The sequence below is a fragment of the Bombus huntii genome, chromosome 3 (genome assembly GCF_024542735.1).
Source record: "Bombus huntii isolate Logan2020A chromosome 3, iyBomHunt1.1, whole genome shotgun sequence".
NCBI classification, from domain to species: domain Eukaryota; kingdom Metazoa; phylum Arthropoda; class Insecta; order Hymenoptera; family Apidae; genus Bombus; species Bombus huntii.
The window spans coordinates 3,036,057-3,060,348 of NC_066240.1; the positions used below are offsets into that span (position 1 = coordinate 3,036,057).

Sequence of the window (24,292 nt, forward strand, 5' to 3'; positions counted from 1 at the left end):
ACCCTCGTCTACCCTGCTCGTCCGCTCGTTCGTTTCGTTCCTGGGTGCCGCGATCAAAACCCCTACCTTTCGTCGAGCCAGCTGCCCCTCCGACTTTATCACTGTTTTGTTTTCGAGGCGCGAGCACCGATCAAATTTGCCCACCAGTCAGCCCGACGTCCACCGACCCACTATGCTTTCTCCGTCCGCTTCTTTTTCCGCTTCCACTTCGTCTCCTAGCAACTTGGATGAATTCGCGTTGCAACCGCGAACGCAAACCGACTACTAATAAAAGGGAGAAACGTGTGGCGAACACCTGGACGTGCCAGTATTCCCGGGAGTACCGATGCTCGATTTTGCGATCGATTGGAAAAGTTCTCGGCAAACTGCGAGAGGAACCGAACTCGTAATCAAACTCCAAGTTTCTCCTTCGCAATTCTCCCTCGACATATTTTCGTTTAATTACTTTGCAAGAGTGAGCGTCGTCGAGTATCGGTCAACGAATTGTCCAACAACTTTCTCAACGAACGACCGAACGATCAGCGACAAATGATCTACGAGCAAGAAGGTTCGCTTGGAAAAATGTTTATCCCGTTTCCAGTTAATTATTTGGACAAATTCACGAGCCTCGGTGCAATTGCTCTCTATGATAATTCGAGCAGCGACGATCGACAGCCAATAGCGATACGTATATGCTGCTGCAATCGTCAACGCTGACTATTATCGTACCGTTCTGTTTCCTCTTCTTCGTGACGACGGACGATCAATCAGTATGTTTAGAGAGGCTACGCGTGTCATTGTTTTCGCGATCGAGCACCCGTGTACAGTAATTAATTGCGATCTATCTATTGGACAACTCGTTAGCTGTTAATTCCTGCTAAAATATTAGATATCTCCGCGGAGATATATTAAGATTCACACGGGAAAGATACAGCTTGCGTATATATATATATATATATATATATATATATATATATATATATATATATATATATATATCCGTATACTTCAATGCACATACAAAGCAAGTTAAAGAAAGAAAATAAAAGGCAAAGTAGGATAGGAGTAAAGGATAGAAATGTTTGAATCAAACTATGGATGGAGCAGTCGTTATGCTAACAGACTATACAAGAATGATGACGCCATGACTTTATTTTTAGCAATACGAGTTCAATAATTGAGTGATACTTTATTATATAATTACCGCGTGTGCTCGATATATACGGATTTCCCTGTGTATCGTTATTACATTCAATTACTTGATGATATCCGATTAAGAAAATCGTTTTCTCCTTTTTAGTATATTTTTAAATAAAAGTCGTTTAAACAAATTTTTTCAACATACATATTTTACTTTTGTCTCGATGTTTAGTCATTTCCCGATGTACATCGACTTTCTATTGCATAGCATTACAAAAATTCAACGTTTATTGTGAATAATGTACCTAAAACTGTATTCTTGGACTCAATAAACTCTAAATCCCATCGACTTTCTATTGTGAGATAAAAAGATCTTTCCACGTTTCAGCCTAATAAATTCAGCTAGATAGGCAATTATTTCCAATAAAACAATTGTCAATTTTTTGAAATTACGTATATCGTATTACGATCGAAAAGAAGCATGTGTTTCAAATTTCAGTTTTCTAGCTGTTCGAGAAGTGAGTGAAATTTCGATTATAAAATTCCAACTAGCCAGACGGACAGACAAGTAGTAGAGAGGTAGGTTAAATAAAAACCATCGAAATAAATTCGAAGAGTGCGAAGAATACGAAACGTTCTTTTAAAATTTTAAACGACACGGTTACGCGTGCCTAGTTCCTAATGGAACTGTCGCCGTAACAACTGCTTGGGGATACACGGAGGTTGTTGCGTTCGCGCAGTAATTTTCAAATTTCATTCGAAACCTTCTTACTTCGTAACGTCTAGTAACTGGAAATCATCGTAGGCGAGAGAAGCAAGACAATTTCGGCATCTTCGCTAAGAGAAGCGAATCGATTCGAACTTGATAGCCGTAGATTTTCGTATCTTTCAATTTGATCGCTTAACTATTCGATGTATTTCGATTTTCCTCTGATATGTTTTTATCGGCGATTCGAAAATATTCGAATAAATACCCGCGATTCGTTTCCGCTTTTGATCGATTACGCGTCCTATAGTTATCGTTATGGTCGCGATTCCATTATCGCCCGTACACGGCCAACGTCGATGTTTCGATGGATTTTGGACGGAAGTCAAAACGGTGGTGGCCAGCGTAAATATACTTTTATAAGGGATCGTTAACGCGAGATAACGGCATTATCGTGAATGTAATAGCGGCCCGATCCGAGCGGGTTCCAGGTTGGCGCCGTATCAACGGCAGTTCTGCGGCGCATACATAGATTACGGGGAACGTGTCCGATAGAAGGGTGCATTTAACTCCGTGACGTCACGGCTGCGGTAGACACCGGAATTGGTCTCACGGTTACGATAGCGTTACGCCAATGGCTCGAATTCGGATCGTTAGCGATGATGAAAATGACACCTTCGTCCGCTCCCGTCCGCTCTGCGGACTCGTACCGCGTTACCGTTACACGGTGCACCCGTACGCTGCTCGCCTAAAACCTCCGTTCATTTTACGAGGCGATAAATCCTCGTTTAAAAGCAACCGAGAACGTCACCGTGCGTGATCGATTAGGTCGACCGCCCAAACGTACAGCGGACCCGGATTACCGGACGTTTCCTCGGAATACGCGTTTGCTCGCGATCATCGGGAAATCGGCTCGCTTATCGATGATTCGTCGATGAATTGTCGGGGCCGGAACAAGGGAAAACACGAGCAGAGTGTATCTGCGGTTACGCCAATGGTTTACCGTGTAAACGAGCCATTAGTGCTCGTGACAACGACACGTTCCCGTGCTGTACACCCTCTACCTTCATTGGCGTGCGGTTAACCTTTCCAAGCTCACCGACGTAATTATAAAGCAATGCCGCGACGTCGTTGTTCTATTTACAGTGCCGATGCGCCAGACCAGAGAATCGCATCTGCCGCATATGCAGACATTTTATTTAACCGCGCAACGTTTCGTCCTAATTCTCCGATCCAGTCGCGAAACGCAACCGTCCTCCCTTACCTTACTTATCCTCGTAAATGTAAAAGAGCCGTATGTTCTCGTCGAAGGAAAAACTCGTTTACGGGTAGCTGGTCCGCGCCATCGTCGGCTAACGAGGCGAATCATGTTGTTTATCGTAAGGCGAATCTCCGAAAAGTTTAAAAACCTCAGACTTCGGCCGAGTCGTAGCGGTCGCGTGTACTCGCGAGTGAAGCAGAGCTTTGACGATTCTGTCGAAAGAGATCTGGATACTCGCTGCAGCTGCAGGCACGATGGATGTTAATTGGAAAGAGGAGAAAAAAGAGACAAAAAACAATCGACCAGAGGAGCGTTGGAAGAAGATACAGCACCGCGGCAGCAATTTTCCGCTGCACCGCCGCGCCGTTTTTATCCGCCGCGATATCATTCCCTCTTTGCTTCGTCCATCTGCCCCGCTAAACCATTCACCGGATATTCCACCGACTAACGCAGCCACCCCTTTGTATTTTCTTTTCTCGTCCCCTTTGTTCTACCATCCTATCGAGATCTTTGAGTCGCAACTGCTGACGGATTGCTCCTCGACGCTGTTCGATTCTTGATTCGATCGCGAGTAGTTTATCCGTCGCGGATAAGCGAATAAATTCGCTGCGACCGTCATCCCTATCCTCGGCTCTCCAAATCGCTGTACGTCTCTTCCGTTTGCCCGCGAGCTTCTCCGCTGGAATTCCATTTTCCATCTTGGTGAGTCGGTATCGTTGAATTTTCCTCGTTGAATTTTTCTTATCGTTCGAATTACCGTTGCTGACGCATTCGTCGCGAGTGAACGACGAAGAAACAAACACGAGCGTTCGATCGTTCTTTTTTTTCTCTTCACTAAACTAACGAAACGTTGACGAAACGTTTATCGAGAAGTAGTTACGACATTCTGGTGCTTTGGGAAGATTTTCCAAGAAACATCGTCTGAAATCGGTGCCACTGAAAATTGGCACGTCTCTCCGATTCGACGATTTCTTTGCGAATGGTGCCTGGCCAACGACGACGACGACAACGGTGCCGATATTGTTCGGAACAAAGAAGAAGCGGATAGAGATTATTCTTTGAATAGATATCGATGGTTGGCTCGCAGCCATTCCTTTTCCGCGACCTAACGTTTCTCCAAAGGCACGGTGTACGCGAGCTAAGCACTCTCGATTGATAGCTCATCTCGGAGTCAATGGGATACGAAATTGCTTCTCGAAGGAGAGAACTTCTCGGTAATCTTCATCCTCCGACTCTCGTAGATTTAGCCAAAATTCCATTAATCAAACGAAATTAATCGTTAAATAAGTCTGTCCGGGAATTTGCAGCGAACGTTGTCAACGGATCGGTCATATCGGACCCGAGTGTCTCTATTTTGTCGACAGTTGCGCAAAGTGAAAAAATGTTTGTCTCAAGGATGTTGAAACCGTCTAGGAACGTTCAAATCAACAATCGTTGCAAAATAGTCGACCTGAGACATAGTATAGTCAGCGTTGCACTTGAATTTGCATCGTTCATTCAGACTTGTATCGAGCGAGTCCTGTCTCGCGAAGCGTCTCACACGACGCTCGAAGGCCACGGTTTCGCGATGAGAAATACAGGAAATCTTGTGTCTCGAGCAAAAAGCGAACGCGGACCTTCGGATTGCGGTAAACGCAATTACGGTGAAAGAAAAAGCCTTCTTCGGATATCTAAAACGCGATCCCTCGTGCTCTTCTACTGCTGCGACGACCGATAATCGTGGCCAATAATCGAATCTGCATAATGGACGAACCGAATACGAAGGATTAGGTTTCTTCAGGCATCTGCCTGTATTTTGTGGAATGGCACGAGGCCAGAGACCAGTCGCCCCCTCAGTCAGGAAACCACGAATATCGTCTCTATTAAATTGCACTCACTTATAATAACGTAATTGGGATGGAATAATTTGATCATAGAAAAGCTGCCAAGAAAGCAATTTCCAATTTTCAAGTCCTACCTTTCGTCGCTGTTCGCTGTTCCATTTGGTTCGATCGTGAAACGGCAGAAGAAGAAATAAAACGAGAGAAACTTGAATAGAACTTGTTAGTAGAAACGATACTTTTTTTTCAAATTCGAACGAAAATTTCGGAAAATGGTCGAAATCCGCCCGAAACAGTGCAATTCGCTTCGGTTTCATCAGAAGCGCGTGAAAAGGGCGAAAAATATGAATCGGAAAGCGGACAGGAAACAGCGCGCGGAATACGTGATTTACGTTTTAAACGATTGAAACTTTTCACGCGTGACAAGCAAAAGGCTGTGGGCCGAGAAGAATTTAAGAGAGCGAAAAGTTCGAGCAAACGTTAAAACTTGGTTGGTAGCTACGACGGTCGACTGTCTCTTTCATTGGATCAAGTTCAACAATGTAGAGAAAGAGTAAAGTTTGTTGGAAAATTTCAAAAGTAGCAACCTTGACTCCGTACTTGATTTACACACGCGAATCGAATATTTCGAAAATTCCGCGTGTGTACGTATCGATACGAAATCTTCTACGCTGGCGTTCCAACGTTTGTTTCGCTATGCGAAAAGGCTCGGCTATTTTATTTTGTTTTTAATTCACCAAGTACAACGGTACCTCGTTAACGTACGTGGGTTAGATTTCCATAAAACGAAGACTGGCAGGTGTTTATTCCTCGACGAGGAATGTCTCGTTCGTTCGTTGGTCGAAAATTGAGTCTGAAAATTTTCGAGAAATTACCGCCTTCCTTCTTCGTTCGGGAGACGATTCCTTCGTGAACCGGTATGACAGATATCTCGGCTCGAATTACGAATGCTTCGTAGCCCCGGAAGCTAATCGAGAACGACTTGCATTCGAAGTTCGGTAACGGAGCGCTCGATTAAAATCTCTCGACCGGAAAAAGTAATCGAGCCGATTGATTTGCTTTCGACGGTCCCGAACGGCCGCCTTGAGGTTAATGAAACGTATTTTCCACTCAACAGGTGTCATAGGAGATAATCTAAATGCAGTCGAAGGGTTGAACGTTGAACGATGAACCGACCGTTAAGATAGTTGGCGCGAGCGAGAAACACGTTCGACAAATTCCGATAAACGGCGAAAGATTCGAATCTTTCGTTAGGAAATAACGCGCTGCGGCAGCGCCGTCGTTGTTTTTCACGGCAAGAAGAACAAGAAGAAAGTAAAAGTTACTCACAAGTAGCGGCGAGGAGTTGCGGAAGGTATTTCTTCCAAAAAGTACACTGCCTCGCTCTAGGTCCGTTTCCGATTTCGGAACTGTTGGTATCCAACGTCAGGTATTCCTTTTTGGCGACAGTATGCGGCGGCCAATAGGTCTGCGTCCATGACTCGACATCTCCGACGTTCGGATCCCTAACACGACGGTAGTCAGCCGTTAGAGATACGAAGAAAAGATACAAGCTGTGATCGCTCTTCGACTTACCCTGTTTTTGCAAAGTTCGCCCAATATCTCATCATTCTCTTGGACAAATTTATTTCCTCGGGCATGTATCCTTTCGAAGAATCCAACGGCTCGCCAAAGATGTAGCTGATTTCGTCCGCGTGCATCACACCGGTCCATCTTGGCCATGGGTTGTTCGCCGATCTATGGATTTATGGAAAAGAAATCGGGGTCTCGTAAATATCGCGGTATAGGCGAAAGCCAGCCGAGATAAAGAAGCGAACACGTCCTTTTTGGACGAGTCGCATTGATCGTTTCGCCTACTCGTGATCTTTACTCCTTCTTTCCGATTCGATCGGACATGAATCTCACCTGTGTTTGTAATAATACATGTAAACGGTGTTCCCCGTATCGGCGTAACGGCCAGCAAATTCGTTCACGTTGCAAGTGAATTGATAGTCGCCGACGATTTTATCCAGGGCGTCGCGATTCATGTGAGGGTCGTCCGGACGTAGCCAGTCCGTGTACTCGTAGATAATGGCGTGCCTTCCGAACTGATTGACGTACGGATTTAATTCGGTAACGGCGCTAACGAACTGTTCCCTGCTGACTTTTACATCCTCGGCCATATCGATGCGAAACAGCTCGGTGAGATAGTAAATAATAAAGTAGAAACCTTCCTCGGTGTTCGAGCCCATCATGATGTTGGCCTTTTTGAAGGACGAGGTGGCCAGCGAGCGTTGTGGCGTCTCGTCGAGAAAGGCGCCGTCGATCACGGGAACGAACGGAAACTCGCAGATGCCCAGGGTGCCCCATTCGTTCTTCACCAATTCAATCGGATCCTTAATCAGCAGACAATCGATCACCTCTTGCAAGTTGTCGCGATCGTGAGGACAACCGACAGCTTCTGCCAATCGAATGCCGCGCATGATCGATTCCTCGCGCGAGATGATGGCCCATGGTGCTGTTGGAGAGCCAGACTGCATGATGGCTTGACTGAAGAGATGCCTGAAAGCCAGAGAAACACAGAATGGTGTCTCCGTTAAAAGTTGGCCAATCGTTTGGAAAATCGAAGCGGCCCTAAGTTCGAGACCACCACCCTCCTTGGTTTACGACGCGTATCGTCCAGCGGCAACTGGCGCTCGACCACAACGATATAATCGGCTGTTCGTCGAGGGGGTGATCTCCAACCGTCTATCGCGTAGCAGCGTCGATAGCAGTAGACATGGTAGCGGCAAGCAAAGAAACAAACAAAACAACGTAAAGTGACAAGGAGAAAAGGTATGCACCTTGATAGAGGCGAAAGGAGGTGCATAGAAACGGAAACGGCGCCCGCGCTCTCTCCGAACAGGGTCACGTTGTCAGGATTTCCGCCAAAGGCAGCGATATTGTCGCGGACCCACTGAAGGGCCATCATCTGATCAAACAGACCGGCGTTCCCAGGAACATCCGACGTTCCGAAGTACAGGAAACCCAGGCTGGCGACTCGATACTGCATCGAGACTAGAATCACATTCTCCTCGGACACCAGGGTTTTGTGATCGTAAACGTCGAGGGTCGCCGATCCGGAGTAAAAGCCACCTATAAGGATGTCGCGCGATTCCATCTCTCGAAAGAAACCTCTGCATTCCAAATAGATCACACAGATGCACTCACGCACGCACGCACGCATGTACGCGCAAACACGATCAACCGAGTGTCAACTAGTGTCTGCGCCTATACACGGGATTTTTCGCAGACTCTCTTTTGCAATCCATCCGGATTAATTTCTTTCACATTGAGGAGCTTCGACTTCTTTTTGAACAACGCTTATTTCGTGACGGCCGCGCGCAAAGAAGCTGACGTTCGCGAACATTTCTTAAGCATTGCACGGAATATAAGTAAAATCGTAGCGAGGCAACGCTCGTACCTCGCCAAATAATTTCGTACGATCGAGCACCTGTTGGCGCGATGCAACTTCCGTAGCGGTGTAAACGGCTTTCTCGAGCGTTCTTCCGATCATTTAGATGAAGTTTGGGTGAAAAAATAGCCGTCCTAAAATAACGGCGCGCGACGAAAATAAGCGTTTCTCGTTAAGAAGCGACCACCTGTAAAAGAACGTCGACCGCTGGCGACGGTGTGCTCTAGTTTCCACGAGCATGTCTAGTCTAAGGATGTGAACAGGTGTCAGCTGGAACTCACCACCGAATATCCATACCATAACAGCGGCATTGGTAGGCCTAGGCCGTGGCGCGACCACGTTCACGTAAAGACAGTCCTCGCTCAATGGTGTGTTTGGATTCCACATAGTCGCACCTGCGAAGTCGCCGAACACCGTGTCCAGAATCTGCACGCAGCTATTCGGTAGCGTAGTTGCGTTTAGGGTCCCCGACCAACGTTCCGCCGGTCTCGGATGCCGGAACCTCAGAGCTCCTGCAACAGAATCCCGTCCCGTTTGTCTCCTCCCAATCTCTCGTCTCTCAAACGATCCAGTTCGATTCCTTTCCTTTTTTCCTTTTATCTTATCATTACCGTTCGATTTTTCCATTACTTCTACCTAACGATCTTTCGGCCGTTTTTCAGAAAAAGAGAAAGTTTCGCGGGAAAGACTTTCGAGAAGAAAGGGAAAATTTCCGAGAATAGCTCTCCGGGAGCAATCGTCCGGGTGAGGTAGCGATGAAAGGTTAATCATCGAATTTTCCAAGGTGATAGATCAGTACAGGTTGAACCTACCGAGAGGTTTCTGCGCGTAAGGGATCCCGAACCAGGCGTCGACCTCCTTTCCCGTGGTGGCAGTCATGGTCTTACCCTTGACCTTGCCCTTTCTGGTTTGTACTACCAGCGGATCGTCGTTCGAATTGAGGGCGGCTGGTCTAGGCAGCTCCTCGCTGCTTCGGAAATTCTTCGTATCCTCGTAGGACATGTCCGCATGATGTCTGCTTCTGTGAGACGGCGTGCACCAACAGACGTCCAGTTGAACGAGTACCGTTAAACTTAGCACCATCAGGGCCTCGAACTTGCTCAAGGAGCTTCGGTTTCTTGACATCGTGTCCTCGCCTAAAACACCACATTGCTCGATTCAACGTCGTGCTTTTTTTTTGCCTTTCCCTCGCGAAACGGTCGTTGGCTTTCAAACGAGTTCGAAGTTAGAGAAACGTGTCGACCGTATTCGAACGCACTCGTAAAAAGGAGTTGGTTTCTAACGCGACTCCGGTTCATGAGACAAAGCGAGATGGGAGCCTACTGCTGTGAGAGACAAACGCAACGCAGGGTGGTTCATTTCGATGGAAACTTATTCTTTATGTGCGTCGGCAACGATCGTTACTTTCTTGAGGCGATATCGCGCGAGAACGAGTTTTGGCCTGCGATCCGATTCACGATCCATTCACATCGTCATTTCGATAATTAAAAATAGGGTCGGTTTTTGTTCGTCTGTGTATACCGTATTTCTCATTGCGGACGAATTTTCTCTCGTTGCTTTCATCTATCGAACTCGCGCTATTTACTCGACGATTAAATGCACCATCTTTCGGTACGCGCATCTCTTTGCCGTGACTCATGGGATCGGTTCGTGTAAAATTTCGAGCGTTCGTTTCTTCGATTGTTCGCGCTGTCTTCGATGTTCGGAAACCGAGCCGACTTCCCGTAGGTGTCTAAACGTTCCATGATTTTGTCCGCAAAATTAATTTTAATTTCCTTGGAAAAAAGTTCTGAGAATCGAAGGATCTCTTCGTCCAGCTGTGCACGACTGTTTTGTATTTCCTACATGTTAAAAGGAAACATATCGTGGCGATTCTATACGAAGGTCCGCGTTGATTGGTCATTTCCTTCTACGTGTTCCGTCTGTGTGGAGCGTTGGTCACGCGCGATTACACGCAGTATCTAAGTGTTACACGCGGAAGCATACGTGAGAGAAATAACAGATTAGCTGTCATCGGGAATGATAATTTATCGCCGGCTGTCTTTTCGTTTAATATTCAACGTTTAAAGACAAGTATTACCTGGTCGCTTTTCGTTTTCGTTTCCGTTTTAATTTGGAAGAACTGCGTTTTGGAAAGTGATTTAAGCGCCACCCGCAAACAGATTTTCTTGCAAGATTACCAACGTTGATAAACGGTTTCTTTTTGTTCGCTAACGAATCCTTCGCGAAGATCGTTCCCGATACAATCGTCCAACGATTCGAACAAACCCCGTCACCGTTTCTTTTATCTACCATGAAATTTATTTTCATTTTCAACTGTGTTCTACTTACCGAAATCGTTAGGCAAATGAGACGATGCGAAGCTTCGCACAATGACAATTTCGTTGTTTGAAAATTTTCCACAAGGTAGAACAAGATTGATTGTCGGTTGCCCGGTTGCGTTTCGTCATACACTTTGCAGGGTGGAATCCGGGTGAAGAAAAGAGGAAGTTCGAGCTAGGGACGCGAGGTACCTTTCTATCGAGGCATAGGCAGACACAGAGGCTGCGAACGCAGCCCACGTAAAAGGTTAGTTGTCCCCCTTGTCGCGGTGGCAGCATCGTGCAACGGGCGATAACTCACGAGTTCATTACGAGAATCATTGGAAGAACTAGTTATCTCACGTTCGTTTCGCTATTTTCAACGTGGCGTTCAGATCTTGCGTAATCGGTCGCTTACGGATTCAACGGACTTCTCGTAATGATCGTCGGACGTTTTTCTCGTATTTTACTACACGATTCCCCGCATCGATTAACGCTACATTCTTTCGTCTTCCATTCAATTTTATTTTAAGGTTAACTTTAAGGAATATCTCGAGTTTGAACGCGATTTGAAAAAATTCTCATTGTTAGGCATGAATTTTTCTTTCAATTATACGTGTATATTAAATATTTTTTCAAAACGTTACGAATCCTCCCCGCTTGCTAAAATGACAGCCAGATTGGAATGTAAAAATTCGACGACCGTAGCAGGGTTAACGATGCCACTATGATTCTACGATTAAGATCTATTCGCTTTATTTCGTGGAATGTGCAAGGAAGTTTCAGAACGGCTGAAAATGAAAACGATACGGAGTTCGAGTCTGTTTTCGCTTCGAAATTCGATTAGCGTGCGCGGACTATCGACGAAGAGAAGAGAGTGGAAGATAGCAGGGCGAAAAAAGGTGCAACCTCGACCTCGCTTTTTTTTTCAAGTTTCCCGTTTCTTCGGGACAGTGGACATCGAAGCTGGCAGCCACTCGGCCCAGAGACCCGTCGTTTATCCTGACTGATCGATACAGCCATACCTCTCGTTTATTTATGCTCCTTGTCGCGTCTCTTTTCGCGTTTCTCTTAATCCTCGTTTTTCTGGGCAAATCTGCACGTGGTTAGCTACTCGGCGCCGGCTTAGTTTGCCATACGCTCGAAAGTTCAGTCGGAGCACACTCGACTGATGTCGATCGTAATAATCGAGATTTCTCTCGATCTCGTGCAAGCGATTGCTACGGTGCAAGTAGCATACATATATGTATATCTAGAGACGATCGTGGCTTGTATCGCAACTTTTACGCTGGCTTTATAGGTTAGATCTATCTGTATCCTTTGCATACATCGCGATTATCTCCTAATTAATTCCTTGCCATTTTTTTAGCCATTTCTTTTTTCTTTTCTTTCTCCTTTCCTCTTGTATCTTATCGCCGGTTTAACAAGTAAAGAAAAAATCGATTTAAAGTGAAAACTTAGCGAAAGCGCGCGAAATCAGATATAGAGAGATGCAATAACATCGTCGCTGTACGTATATCAGTCAATAAACGTTCTATTACGTATGCGTTCGTGTAACGAGCAATTCCGGAGAGTGTTCCGGAAAATATAGCGCCGAAATTTGCCACGGCGCTTGGAAATCGAACCGCTCGATTAAACTGGTAAAATCCACCTATGCCTCCCAGTGGAATTTCCTGCACGCGAGATTTTGCATCGTTTTATTGCAAGGCTACTGCGTTATCAGTCGGCCGTGTTATCTGCTCGGTTTATTTGTCGAAATTATCCGCCACTGTTCCATTGGAAACAGAGCTTTTTAAACTCGCTGGTTCAACTCTGTTAACGTTAACGCGGATTAACGGCACGTGTCGTCGTATCGATTTTCCTTAAACGCGAATGAACAAAAGAAAACGTTCGTGTCGATTATTCGAATTAACCTAAGGGACCAGAAAATGTTGGCGGTTGCGTGTATCAATCATGCACCCTCGCTTTCCGCAAAGTGGATCGTTCGATAATTAATTACGCGTGTGCTGCGTCGACAGGGCGAAGAAAAAAGAATTCTACCAGCTCAACAGGCTCCCTCCGAGTTTATGTTAATTTTTGAATAAATACGGCGATATCGTAATTTTCATCCATAATGCGCGAGATCGTTCTGTACGATCGTATAAACTCGAGGCTAATCTAGACGGGCACGAAAACCCAGGGAAACGTATAATTACGTCGTCCGTATCGCGGAATGGCACATAAAGAAAAAATATATTTAAAAGCAAACGAGGTTCGAACCGAAAGTTTCGTTCGTTGGCGATTTGGCTGGACTTTCGCTGATTTCCAAAGGGAGACCGAAGGGAATGCCGCATGCGTTTTCGAGACAAGATATCAATTGGCTCTGTACTCTTGATGGCGCGATGAATGGCCGGCGTAGCGTACCAATTAGACCGGCAGTCCGTACAAAAGGCAGACCAGCTTTGATTTCGAGCTATTCGATTCGCTTCCTCGCTCCGGTCCAATTAGTTACTTACTTCCGTGGCTCCCTTCTTCTCGTCAATGCCAATCCGTTCCTTAGGCTTGGCGAATCATTTTTCCGAGACCGAGGGAAGATCTTGGTTAAACCGGAATCCAGGAACAAAATGAAAACCGAATGGAAAGAGTAACGATTTTGAAACGAGAAACAAGGAAGACCTACGAGAATCACGATTTGGCTCAATTAGGTCATTCTCATTATCCCTCTTATCGATCTTTATACATTGTACCTCGACGTCCTATTCTGAAACAGCTATCTGGACATTTTTTCTCGGATACGTGGCGGAAAAAGGAGGAAAAAATAAACGGATCGGATTTTGATGGATTCATCCGTGTTCGAAAATTGCAAAAGAAAAGAAAAGAAAAGAAAGAGTGAGTTGCGGCGTACTTACGGTGTCCAAGTCTAGATGTGGAGATCTTAGGTATTTAAAAGTGAGGTAACGGCGAAGATGATAGCGGAGGTGGAAGAAAAGCCCTTCCTTCGATCCTGCGAGGGGCAGATCCGCTTTTCCGCCCTTCCGTCTACATTCCAAGTTCACGGATCATCGCTTGGCTGCAACAGCGGGAGTGGAAAATTGAGTGAGGAGTGTGGCAATCATGAGTGAAAAATTCGATAGGTCGAAAGATCAGGCGACCGTTAGCCCCGGGAATTACGAGATTCCGGTACATCGTCAAATCTTTCCCCTCGAAAGAACCATCGCGCATTTTCCTACGAAGGGTGAATCGTCGAAGAATATGGCTCGAATGCTACCCCGAACGTTGCGAGAAATAAAATCGAGAAATTTGATCCTTAAACATAGTCGGAATACACGTTGCAAGGATCAAGGAAGCAAGCACAGGAGAAGAGAGAAAGAGAAGAAAGTTTGTTGCTTTTATTAGAAAATCTTTTCAAGGAACCTATCTGTGTCGTGTTCGAGCCATTAGGAGAGCCATTATCTTTGCTCTTGAGAAAATATTTCTCTTCGAGATTTTTCCCAAAGACACGGAGAAATCCGTAAGTCTCGCCGGCCGACGACGTCAAGAAAACTGAAAATCCATTCTCATTTCGCGCGTGTCTCGGATGATTCTTTAAATTACGACAGAGATTATACTTTATGCGAAAGACGCAAATGCTCTAAGATGAAACCTCGTTTTCTAGACGAAATTTTAATTCCTTCGTTATACAAATCTCGAAGGGGAAACAACTGCGATAGCCAGGGGCACCTGATAAATTTATGACGACGTAAATAAACGAAAATCGTAAAATTATGATAACACTCGGATACGGCGAGTTCTGTCTGATTCGAATGTAGCTGTATCGTCGTATCTAATTCTTAGATTATTCATATCTGTCTTAGACTCTAGAATGAGTCTCGCTACGACGATTTTTCCTTCGCTATTTCGGTTTCAGCAGATCCATTGGCCAGAGGCTCCGTAAATTCTGCACCGGTCGACTTACACCAGGCAAATAGACCGAGTATACACGTACGCGGAACAATTCAGGAATTTCTAATAAGCGTATGTCCCACTTTCGAAATTCATTTCGAGGCTACAGCGCACGGTTCCCCGCCTCGCGGGAACGCGGATAATGAATTTGGATCGCAAGATATTCGGTGCGAGTACCGTTCTCGCTTCTTCTCCGTAAACCTAAACTTGTCTTCCGCCCTGTAATTAACATTACGTCGTACAGCCTTTTCTTTCTCGTCTTGTGTCGTTTCTGTCAGAATTTTCTTCCTCGAGTTACCGATTGATAACCTGTTAGAATGCTAATTGACATTGATCGATGAAACAAAGCCTTATCTTATCTATCCGCTCTTTACGACGCTGACAGTCGTTAAATAAACGATGATGTTTTAAAAATAATTGCACACAAAATTACTCGAACATACTTGAACACTTCCTATTACACGTAGATTTATATGTGTACTAAAGAAAACATTTTGATATCTCATTAGCGCTGCAACGAGACGTCGCGGTTATGCCGACGAAATTAGTAAAGACTGAAACGAATCTGGAGATGCATATAGAAGTTACGAGATATTTATTGGAAGCATAGATACACTTGCCAACGATCAGCAAAGTAAATAGGTACAATATTTGAACAGTGAATTAGTCGCTACATTAATAAGCTACAATTTGTAGTGAGATCATCTGTAGCACTAATTAATATGTTTATGACTACTATTCGTACTACATACTAACTTTTCACTAACTCTACATTTGCAATAAAAGTTTCGTAACTTCTTGATTGGTTTCGAATTTTACGATTGCAGTCACGATAGTCGTGTTTCGCTACAGCGCTAACGAAATTTCAAAAAGTTTCGCATAATGCATATAATATATTCATAAAAGAATTCTATGGTTAGTATTGAAATACTTTACGTGTAGGTCGTCTACCTTACATAGAATGGCGGGAAGACTAAAACCAGATTAGAGAATAGGTGGTATTCGGAAGATTTTGAAATTTAACGGATCGACGATTCCATGGTGCTAAAGATGCTCGTATCGCAACACGGCATTATGTAAAAACCGTGTCAGAATTGAAGCGAGCGTCGTCGAAAGGACGGCGTGTAAAGATTCGCAGGGAAAGATTTCCCAAAGGTGAGCCAACGTGGGGATTCATTTTCCGGCTGGAGGCCGTTTCCAGTAAAAAAAGCTTCTTTTTTCGCGTCTCGTTTCATTGTTGCGAATGGTACGGTGCAAGCTGGTCGCACGGCAGTACAGCAGAGGACAGGCTGCTAGAGAAAGAACGAGAGAAAAGAAGAGAGAGAGAGAGAGAGAGAGAGAGAATTTATCGCAATGACAGTCGGGCGAGAGCTTCGCTGCCGGATAGAGGCGCAACTTGCTGCGAGTTCCTGACCTCGCTTTCCAGCATTCCGTACACGCGAAACAATTAGTTTACTTGGCCTGCGGCGATACAATTTCGGGGAAACAAACGAGAAGACCCGGTTTTCCGGTTGTCCCTGTTCGATTCTTGCACGATTTCGACCGGGAAATGATACTCGAAAAGTATCTGCCCGTTTCTTTTTTTATTTCACTCGTTGAAATTACCCGGCCGTATAGCCTCGATAAGAATAATAAAACATGTATTACGGTTACGTTTGTTACCGCGTATTTCCATCGGCAACTTTGCAGGCAGACACTTTCGATAATAATATCGCTGTATCGCGTAGGAGAACAGATTTATCGGACGATGCTTAAGCAATAGCTCGATGATCGATTTCGTCTTATCTTATCCGTCTAGTATAATTTGTAAGGAGAAGTTATTTCAGCGTTCGTAGGAGCAAACACACACGCAAACACGAGACACAAATGGTGCAGAATCAAACTGAAAGTATACGTATACGTGTATGTATGTAAGTATGTACTAGGGAATAAATTGAAACGACGAAGGAAACCTTCTCGCCTGAATCTCAATCCTGGTATTTTTCCGATAACATAGAGAGAAAGCTTTTCATCGTTCGAACAATGCGCGTAAGGAGTCTTTAAATGCAAAGGGCCGTGATTTCGTGCCGACAACCACAAAAGTGAGCACTGAAAACGCCACGAGTTCGCGGTCCACCGCTTGTCCGCGAAAACAATGCCGCTCGGCTTTTAAATAAAACTGCAACTCGTAATGGGAATCATTGTTCCTGCCTCGATGGCAACAGAGCTATATTTATTGTTCGGCCCGTTCGGTTCGTCGTCAAAAAACGTTTAAACGAAGCAGTTTCATTCGACGTTCATCTATCGGCCCGAATAATTTCCCCCACGGCAGCCTGTGTCGCAAAGCGTTTTTCAATGCGTCGCACCGGCCCCGAGATTCTGCAGGAAACAAAATCGGCCGCGAGATTTACCGACTTGGAAATCGAACCAGAGTTGCGAATAATTTTTCATTTCCAACCATCTGCTTTCATAGATCCTATGGTTTCGGTGGCTTCTGCCATTAATCTTCCCTCGATACTTGAAAACTGATTATCTCTTGTTTATTTAGATTTTGCGGCCGGATCCTGCAACGTAGATTGTAACGAAAGCGCGTTGAAACGGAACGCGACTACTCGAGTTGCGCAATTTTATACGCGTAATTTCTCTGTAATTATTTGCAAGCCGCGTAATTAGCAGAGATACCGTGGGTCTTGTTAAGATTCGTCTGATCATACGATACGGCTATTCGGACTCAGGGAAGTTCAATTTCTTCGCGGGTCTCGCCACTCTTTAATTATTTCGTCGTAATTTGCTGGAAAAAGAATCCTCGAAGAATTCAATCTCCAGAGAATTCTTTCTCCGCAGGCCACGGGTAAATCGCGATCTGCTCTGCGGCCTGACAAGCGGAGAGGATACACCGAGGAGACGAGAGACTGGCGAAATACGACGCGAGCCGAGGCATCAACAATTCGACAGCAACTTCCAGGCCTAATAACGCTAAACTAAAGCTGTTGCGCGTGCATACGTGCAGCAGAAAGTTTGTTGCGGAACTCGCTGAAACGAACGCTGCAAAGCGGTTTATTTACGTGCCGCGCGTATTCCTAGCCTCGATTCCGTGTTTCTCTGCAACAGCTATCGATTTATTTGTATCTTCGAACCGTTTCGCTTTTGTCGCGTCTTTTTCTTCTTTTCCTTTGTCGATTTATTAAAAATCTACGAGACATCCGCAGTCTCGTAGTTGCGTCAGTTTCCTGCCGTTGGCATTAATACTATCTTATCATGTTTATCCTCCTTTCTAATTTGTTGCAAATAAGACACGTTCGTGTTCGAGTACTGCCACTTATTGTTTAATTGAGTCGATCAAGGTCGAGACGATAAATAGGGAAAAAAAACGATGAATTATTACGCATTGGAATAATCGTGCGATCGAGATAAGGACGAAAACAGGCAGGGGAGAAAAGGCTGAGAGGAAGAAGGGGAGAAGCAGGAAAGTGGAGATTCGGCTACGCGAAAGCAAACGCAGCAGAGAAGGAAGACAAACAAGAGGTGGTTTGGGAGTCGGTGGTGACCTAGAGGTGTCACTGGGTTAGCGTGTTCATGGGCCATCCATAACCCTGATACGGGTGATACACACTCGGTTTTAGCCTGTCATAGGTTGGCATGCAGCCCTGCGGGTACAACGGCGCATCTACATACGAACGTTTCATGTTCCACTTAAGCGTTCTTTCTCATCCTAGGCCTGCACGCAACCTGTGAACTACCCCGAATCGATCGAGTTCCGATCAGATCGAAAACGAACGCAGGCTATTTAAATCGGTGGGAATCGAACGACGACCGACGCGTACCGATTTAATAACCTCGCAGTCATCTAACTGGATGAATCGTTAGCGATAACGAGCGCTACCGCCTTCCAGTAATTTCCTTTGTTGCACGATGAAAGAATTGGCTCGATAACGAACGAAACAAAAGCATGGACGAAACGGCACAAAAGAATCGGATATCGCCGATGCGAAAGTATAATCATGGTGATTCAACGAATGCATCTGCATCGCAACGAAATCTACCTCCGTTTTGTCATTTTTATGGCATCGATAGAAAGGTTCTATGAAACGAAAGTACCGAGTTGCGGCACCGATTGATGTGCAACGGCACTCACAATCATGCGCGACATTCTCATTTTCTTTTAATAGAAAATGAATCACAGCAAAGGCGTATTACTGTCTTGCCACTCGCTTGTATTCCAAGCTTAATCCCGTAAAGCGATTGGGATTAACGCGCTTCGAATACCCGCGAAATTAACATCTGGAATTCGATCTAAAATAGAAGAACGCTGGAAAATCGGCTTGCGATCGTCCCATCGGAAAACGATAATTGACAACATTAACTAATCGAGCGAGAGGCGGAACTACCGATGGGTGTGAGTTTGATTAGCGAAAAGCGAAAAACACGGAATCAAAGTGGAGCGAGAACGATCGAAGCGAAACAGGTCTGGCGGCGAACAAAAGAGAAAAATGGCAAGTCGGTGCATTATCGAAAGTGGAACGACGAAGAAAGATATCATAACGAGAGGGTGGCTGAACAGACGGATGAAACGAGTACTCCGAAATCCATTCATTCACATTCAGCAGAAAGTTTTATTAGCGGAACCGAGCGTCTACCAGCTGCATTCTCTACGCTCTCTGACGTTTTCTGTCATTTTAATCCCTCGACTCGTCTCGATTCACAGCCGCAGAATGGAAACGGTGTCGCGTCTTCGTTCGCCAACATGGTTTGTACTGCCGCGCGAAACGGATATGAATTTGTCAGCGAATTTTCAAACGGTGTAAGCCGCCCGATGACGAACCACGTGCACCACGTAATGAGAAAATCGACCGCGATAAAACCCGCGACCAACTACCGCATTTACGTCGACTCGTTGCTGTCTTGAAAATCCGTCGCTATTGCCTGTTTCGTCCAGGGTATTCATCCTTTTGTTGTCTACTTTGCTAATTTTCCCACGGCACGGCTAAAGTCGGACAAGGGACCGAGGTTTTGTCCACGAGATTGCTTGCATCGATTTTAATTTGTAAGTCGCTTTGTAAATAGCCTGGATACTTCGAGAAAGTCGTTCATCGGTATCGCGGCGAAACTTTGAGCCGAGTTTCACCGCGTACAAGGAACAGACATCCTCGTTCGTCAGCGGACTCGTCAGGTGCATCTAGAAATCAAAGTTTCCAGCGAGAAACGAATCTTTCTTTTCATTTATAAGATCGTTCAACGAGGAAATATAGTTTTCTCGAAATTAAACGAATAAAATTCGATGGTGGAGTTTCCAAGTATCTTTAGCTACGCGTATTTTACACGTAACAAGTATGCGACTCGCAGCTGAGGGAATATCTCGCGGTCAAAACAACCAATTACCTTCTCCTCGTTTTATCTGCAACGTTTTGTGATCCGCTGCCGATGCAAATACGACGAACACGTTTGCAATGATTCGAGCATCGAAAGGATGATCGGATAGACAGGCGGTAAACTTTTCGCGTTCGTGCGCGAAGAAATCGTAGGTTTCGAATCAACCGACGATCCATCGAGCAGTGGGGAAAACTGGAAGAGGAAGAACAGCGAGGTAACTTAAGCAATCGTCGAACGAAGGAGAACAAAAGAAATGCACGGGAACAATACACGGCAAGGTTATTCGAGAGAAAAAATCCCGACAGAGTAGCGGTATTTCATCTTGATTTCGAGCGATTAAACGAAAGTGGAGCGATGCAGGAGAAGGGAGTTCGGGCAGGATGCAAAGAAACGTGCCAGTCGAGCATCCCGCGTCACGTGTAGGAATAATCGGACGGCCTGAGGCCAGGACTCTGTTGTTTCCCTGACAATGCCGAGGAAATTTTCGGTCGTTGCATGAATTTGGCAGGAACAATGTATCACGTTCGGCCGGCGCGGCGAGCGGGTAAGTAGAGGCCAAAACCGCAACGTATCTGCAGTACAAGCTACGTTCGTAACACGGTACAACTCTGCAGAGTTGCATCGTGTGCGCGCACGTTTATGGGTTGGCGCGTGTACAAAGGCACATGGACCAAACATATACAGACCTACCAAACGTGTATATGCATGCCTGTACAATGTGCACATAAGGATGGAAGAGCACGTGCAAATATACGCTCGCAAACACGGTTGGCCGAGCAGCCGAGAAGCGACGCGATTATCTCGGTGACGTCGTTTCTCTCCTGGACGTGGATGAGTTATAACGTTCAATTTCAGAGAAGACAATCGACGCTGAGAACGGATGAGACCGAGTTCAACGAAGGATATACGACGAAAATCACGATTACGTTGGAAGATAGGCTACAGGGTTCGAACGTAGAAAGAAAAAGGAAAAATTCGAACGCAGGACGTGACATCGAAGGATCAGGATTTCGATGGCGAAGCTCGGTGATCCTTGACCCGGTTGCTGCGACCGAGCCAAATATTAACCCAACCTGTGCTCCGAAGCCTGTCTTTAGAAAGTCGTTAAAACGAAAGGTCTGCTCTTCTTAAACCGCGACACCGTTTCACGGCTCGTTACTGTCGCGGCTCGAGGTTCCTCTGGCATATATTAAAATAATAATGAGAAGGGTGTCTACATCCTCACCGACGGAAAGTCCTATCGAGTTTCGTTCGACGTTGTCGCGACCTGCAGGGTAAAACGGAACAAACGAATCGTGAGCCGATATCGACAGGAAGTCGCGAAAAACGCTACACGGACGAGCGATCGTCGGATAACCCGATAGTCTTTCTGCTGTCCTTCCGTTGAAACGACGCAACTCCGATGTTCGCGAATCAATTTATTTACTCGCATATCAAACGAAAAAAAGATCCATCGACTCACCTGTATCGATGTGATTACGTGAAAGGCAGCTTCGTATTTAGGCTTCGAACAGTGCCAACGATTTTGCCTATTTTCTAGCCATTCGACTAAACATTATCACCGAACGGAGAGCATCGATCGATATTTTACAAAGGACGATAAATCGCTTTAAGCAACGCGACCCGAGCGACCTCCGATTTCTTCTCGAGGGAAACCTTTGATCCCTTCTTTTCCTTTGTCTTTCATCGTGATATGCCACGCTCGAAACTAGATCGTCTCCGTGCGATCGTATCGCGTGCAAGTGCATGTACGACAAGCACGCTAGCACTTTCCCTAAATGGAGACTAAATGTTTGCGCATCGAAAGTGTATGGAAGCTACGGTGATAACGTCGATGCCAAGAAGAGAGTTTCGACGATGCACCGCGTCAAAAAGCAGATGCAAACGTAGAGGTGTTTCGGAATATCGTTCTTCGACTTTATCTTCGTGAAAAATTCCGAGTACCCTCGAAATCGTATAGCGGAAACGCAACTGACGCGATAAGCTTCTTGCCTAACCGTTTGGAAACCAACTTGCACAAGTCGTAAATAGTTTTCACAGCACGTTGTGCGCTAGCGTACGCTCGACGGTGAAACTTCGTCGTCGTCGGATAAACCCCATTCCTCGCAAAGTGAATCGCGTTTGTAACCTTTGATCGAAATAATTTATTTACATGTAACGATGCGCTTGTGTTCTGCCGCGGTTTGAACAAATAAAGTCGATGGAAACAGTTGCGGTCTGAACACGGACGTACGAGGCGTTGAGACGCATTCTTTGTATTATTCGATCTGAGTTTCTTGTCATGGCGGAAAGGATCATTCGATCAGCGAATCTTAACGCGAGAAAATTAAAAATATATGCGAAAGAAACGCATTGATCTTAGGATGCACGATCGAGAAACTTTAGGGTCTCGTACTCGTTAATATGTACAGCAAAACTTTTATGCGATAACGTAGACGGCAAGTTCACGCGAGCCGCAATGGAACGCTGGCAGTGAAGCGAAGTGCCAGCCTGAACCAGACACCGAGACCCGTATATTCGTTCGACATCGAATTAGCCTTTCGTTCGCTTCTTACCGTCTCCTTTTGTTTTCTTTTCGATCGACGTTTGCGATCCAGCGTGTCGCAGTCCGCGCAACGCAGCAACTCTGCAGATTTCGATAACGCGGAACGTTTAAAGCGACGATTCCTGCTCCCTTGCAGTGGAACCGAGGCGAGTCTAGGCACGATATCGATGATTCTCGTCCGAAATAAACTGTTGCGAGTTTGCATCGTGGTCCTTTGCGACGTGAAAGCGCCTAGCGGAAAGCTCGAGCCGCTCTACAGATTGAAAAGCTATTGGAATACCGCGACTCGGATAAGTCGAGTGTTAATCGCCAGGCTCAAAGAAACGCGAGCGGGGCCGGTCTCCTCTTCTTCTTTTCCCGAGAGCTTTTCGCTTCTTAAAAGCTCTCGGAGTCGGTGCTTGCGACGTTAACATGCCTGAAAAATATTTTCTGTTTGCCGCAGATGAACACTTACAACTGCGAATACTCGGGCAATAACGTCGAGTTTCCAAACAATCGACAACAACGGCGTTTCTCTACTTCCCCGATAACGCGTCCACGCGATTACTTCGCATTGGAACCGGCGAAAACTGCTACCCCGTGGCCCGTGTCTCCTCTTTCGTTCCAAGTATTCGCGCGATTCGTCTCGTAACATTCATCGTCGAACGTTAATGTACAGGAGGAACGACGCGTAACGAGTACAGTTCGATTCGTTTACTTCGCTTGGAATTGCTCTACTGAATTTTTACGCGTAATATCGAGCATCCGGTTGGTTCGGACATTTGGCCTCATCGAGTTCGATGCAGCCTTTCGACGCCAGTTCACGGTGGCAATGCGTCGGAAACTGCTGCAGCCGCAATGCAGCTCCGGTGCAAAGAAAAATCGTTCGTAGCCGGATGCACCTGTCCTTTCTTTTTTTTTCGTTCCCTTACACGAGCATCCGTCGCGTTCCGTCAAATCCTATCGCGATGCACGTAACAAAATCGAGACGCTGATAATTACAATCGTTAGTAAATTTCGAGTCTCGAGAGCGTCCTTGTAAATCGATGATTCGCGTTGACGTAGACGATTCGTTGATATCGATTTTACCAACGAACGGAGTTTCTCTCTCTCTCTCTCTTTCTTTCTCTCCTTCGTACAAGCTGTTTTTCAGGCCAGGTGTAAAACGTTTTATCGTGCCAAAAAACTCATCTAGCCAGAGTGTAATTTCGAGTCCTTGCCGGTTAAGGAAGTCACGTGACGTTTAAGTCATGAATAAAAAATCAGGCTGCGGGGGGTCTAATGGAAGGCAGATTGACCCGATTAGATAAGAATCTATCGCGAAAGCTGACACAATGAGCGTAACGGATAGCGGTATAACAAATGGAGGAAAATCTGGCAGGCCAAGTTTCGCGTTAACTGCCGCGCCACGGAGGTCTATGTTCTACTTGCCGGCTGACTCTGTATCTTCACCTTCTACTACGCGCCACTACGTACTTACACTAGCAGTGCCAGCACTACGTCGCCACGTTGAATGAGTCTTTCGGAGATACTAGGGCAAACGTCGTTGATACCGTCATTTCATGCGATCATTAACGAATCAAAGTCGTTGATTGCTTTCGAGTTGGATGGAATTAAAGTCCATCGCATCTCTCTGGCCATCGTTCTCGAAAGGTATATCACAAGTAGAAAGGGAACGTCAGAGAAGATAGAGTGGTCGACAGGATGAAAGGTTGTCGGTGAACGGGACAGTGAGATAACAAAGGAAGAGAAAACGCGAGGAAATTACGGGAAAGGAAGTTTCGTTTCTGTTCGAACGAAGCAGTTCGGACGTTATTGCGCACGCTCTTTTTACGTTTATTTCCCTTTTGTTCCACCTA

At 45.6% G+C, this 24,292-nt stretch overlaps 1 protein-coding gene across 3 annotated transcripts in view; it reads right to left on the reverse strand.

The window, feature by feature from the left end:
* The window catches only part of LOC126864281 (acetylcholinesterase-like), a 38,016-nt gene that overhangs the window by 8,184 nt on the left and 5,540 nt on the right, over positions 1-24,292 (reverse strand). The window contains exons 2-8 of one of the 3 annotated variants that reach the window (XM_050615477.1): positions 13,528-13,688; positions 9,152-9,475; positions 8,621-8,851; positions 7,729-8,020; positions 6,812-7,447; positions 6,482-6,643; positions 6,236-6,411 (exon numbers count right to left, since the gene is read on the reverse strand). In XM_050615477.1, coding sequence (XP_050471434.1) covers positions 6,236-6,411; positions 6,482-6,643; positions 6,812-7,447; positions 7,729-8,020; positions 8,621-8,851; positions 9,152-9,464 — 1,810 coding nt within the window. In that variant the 5' untranslated portion in view covers positions 9,465-9,475; positions 13,528-13,688. Of the gene's footprint in view, positions 1-6,235; positions 6,412-6,481; positions 6,644-6,811; positions 7,448-7,728; positions 8,021-8,620; positions 8,852-9,151; positions 9,476-10,670; positions 10,884-13,527; positions 13,689-24,292 lie in introns of those variants that run through there. The other 2 variants (XM_050615476.1, XM_050615478.1) reach the window with 2 other exon arrangements.